At 56.6% G+C, this 2,002-nt stretch overlaps 1 protein-coding gene across 1 annotated transcript in view; it reads right to left on the bottom strand.

Moving 5' to 3' along the window:
- Positions 1-977: 977 nt before the first annotated feature.
- The window catches only part of LDBPK_342740 (hypothetical protein, conserved), a gene marked incomplete at both ends in the record, with an annotated part of 1,299 nt that continues 274 nt past the window's right edge, over positions 978-2,002 (bottom strand). Inside the window, one exon of the mRNA XM_003864385.1 lies at positions 978-2,002. This exon is cut by the window's right edge and continues 274 nt beyond it. Coding sequence (XP_003864433.1) covers positions 978-2,002 — 1,025 coding nt within the window.

Raw genomic sequence — 2,002 nt, 5'->3', positions numbered from 1 at the left:
CTACCATATCGATGATATAAACGCGCGCACCGCCGCAGGTCGCTCCAGCGCCTGCGCCGATCCAGGCCCACACCGCCGGCATCCGTAGCGATGCATCCCCCTGACAGGGCCAGGGCGAGAAGCGGCTCCGCACTGACAGCGGATAGGAGAGGGGAGGGGTGCTGATTGGCTCCTCCCCACACACACACAGCGTTGGCGTGGGCGCACTGGACGCTGAGACACCAGGCACTGTGCGGTGTGTCCCCCTTCCCCGCTCATCGGCATCAAAGATGAAAGGCGACAACAGAGGAAACAGGTGAAGACGAGCCCAACAACGAGAAAAATGGCTGCTTTCGGCGTTCCGGCACGATAACCGAGAGACTAGAACGGTACTGAGCGAGAGAGAGCAGCAGAAACGGTATTAGTCGAAGTGAGGACTGCAGTACAGTCAGCAGCCGTTAAGGTGCGAAAAGTTCGACATCAGGTGGCTGTAAAAAGACGGAATGTCAGAAACGTTTTAAAAGCGAAAGACGATCAGCTGTGCGCTATACAAGCGAACGGAAGAACAACCAAAAGGGGGTTAGCACTGTGCGCTTCCTTGGGAGGAGAAAAACATATCGGCAGCCCTTACAGATGGCCAGTTCAACGCCTTCACAACGCGCCACGGAGTTCCTGCACCCGCCCCTGCCGCACGCATGCGCTCACACACACATAGCCTTCCCTCCGTTTCTTCTTTTCTCTCGTCATCTAAAAAGCACACGAAAGACGAAGAGAGCACATCGTGTGGTTCTTTTCGCTCAGAGTTCGCAAAAGAAGCTGGCCCGACGAGGTCTTGCCTCGCGCAAAGCCAGCTCACCCCCTCTCTCGCGTCTTATTGCGGCTACATGACTAGTCTCGTCTTCAAAAAACGGCCGATAGCCCAACGGGGAGAAGGTGAGTGAGAGGGACACCTTTTCGGATTTGCCTACGTGTGCTGCCTCTGCTCTTCCACCTTTTCCTTACTTGCTGAGAGATGTGGGAGCAGCGCGGCGCGCGTTGGGTGAGAGCGTGGGCACGCGTTCAAGCAGCACCGCACTACTCGAGCCCCAGCACTTACGGCCGGTCTTCTTGCTGCCGCCTAGCACCACAGGCTGGAACACGCGAAACACTCGACTCTGTCGAGATAACCGCTCTTCGTTGCTTGATATCTTGGAGCCAAAGATGAGACGCCCCAACGTGCGGAGCGAGATGGTGTTTCGGAAGCCGTCGTAGAGGTTACGAAATGAGGCGCCGTCCCACGTGAGGATGCCTTTGGCCGCCCACCAAATCATCGAGATGGCGAGCTCAACGTACACAAAGATGATGACAACAGGTCTGATGTACATCAACATCATGAGCTCCATGAAAAAGGTGAAGGCGACCTCCAGGTAGGAGTCATGTATGCGGAAATCGACCTCCTGTTTGAGTAGGCGGTTGCCATCGGCCACGCTGAGGTGCCCGACGGAGACAAGGTAGTCGATCATGTCGTTGTATCCCATCCAGAAAAGGTTGTTGTACTTCTGCGCGTTCGGCGGATGCAGCGCCCACCATGACGGCACAAACACGCGTGGCCGCACCGAGGCATCCTGGAAGTACATGCCTGAAACGGAGATGGTGTTCTCCTCCTCTATGCGTGGCGTGAAGTTGCTAATGCCGCCGTCGGCGCACCATTCACCAGTGCTCTCCATCTTGAACGGCATACCGACCAGCGGCATCAGGCAGCATGACGCAAGGAGCGTCTCTCGGATGGCGGCGTAGCTAGAGAAACTACTAATCAGTCTCGACTTCAACTTGGGCAGCACCGTCACGCCGACCTCAAGCGATCCGCTCATCAGCACTTGACGCATGCGGGGGTCGGTGTCAACGGCGCGCAAGTTGGTGCCAAAGTTGTCGATGGCAGCCGTCAGGTACTTCCCTACGCGAAAACAATGAAATACAGAGCTCCGATAGTCTTCGGCGGCGGCCGACGCAAACTGCTTCACTGATAGAATGTCGTACTGCCCAG

This window comes from Leishmania donovani, chromosome 34, assembly GCF_000227135.1.
Source record: "Leishmania donovani BPK282A1 complete genome, chromosome 34".
Lineage (NCBI taxonomy): Eukaryota > Euglenozoa > Kinetoplastea > Trypanosomatida > Trypanosomatidae > Leishmania > Leishmania donovani.
Note: the sequence above shows the minus strand (reverse complement) of the source record. Positions and strands in the feature narration are given on the sequence as shown.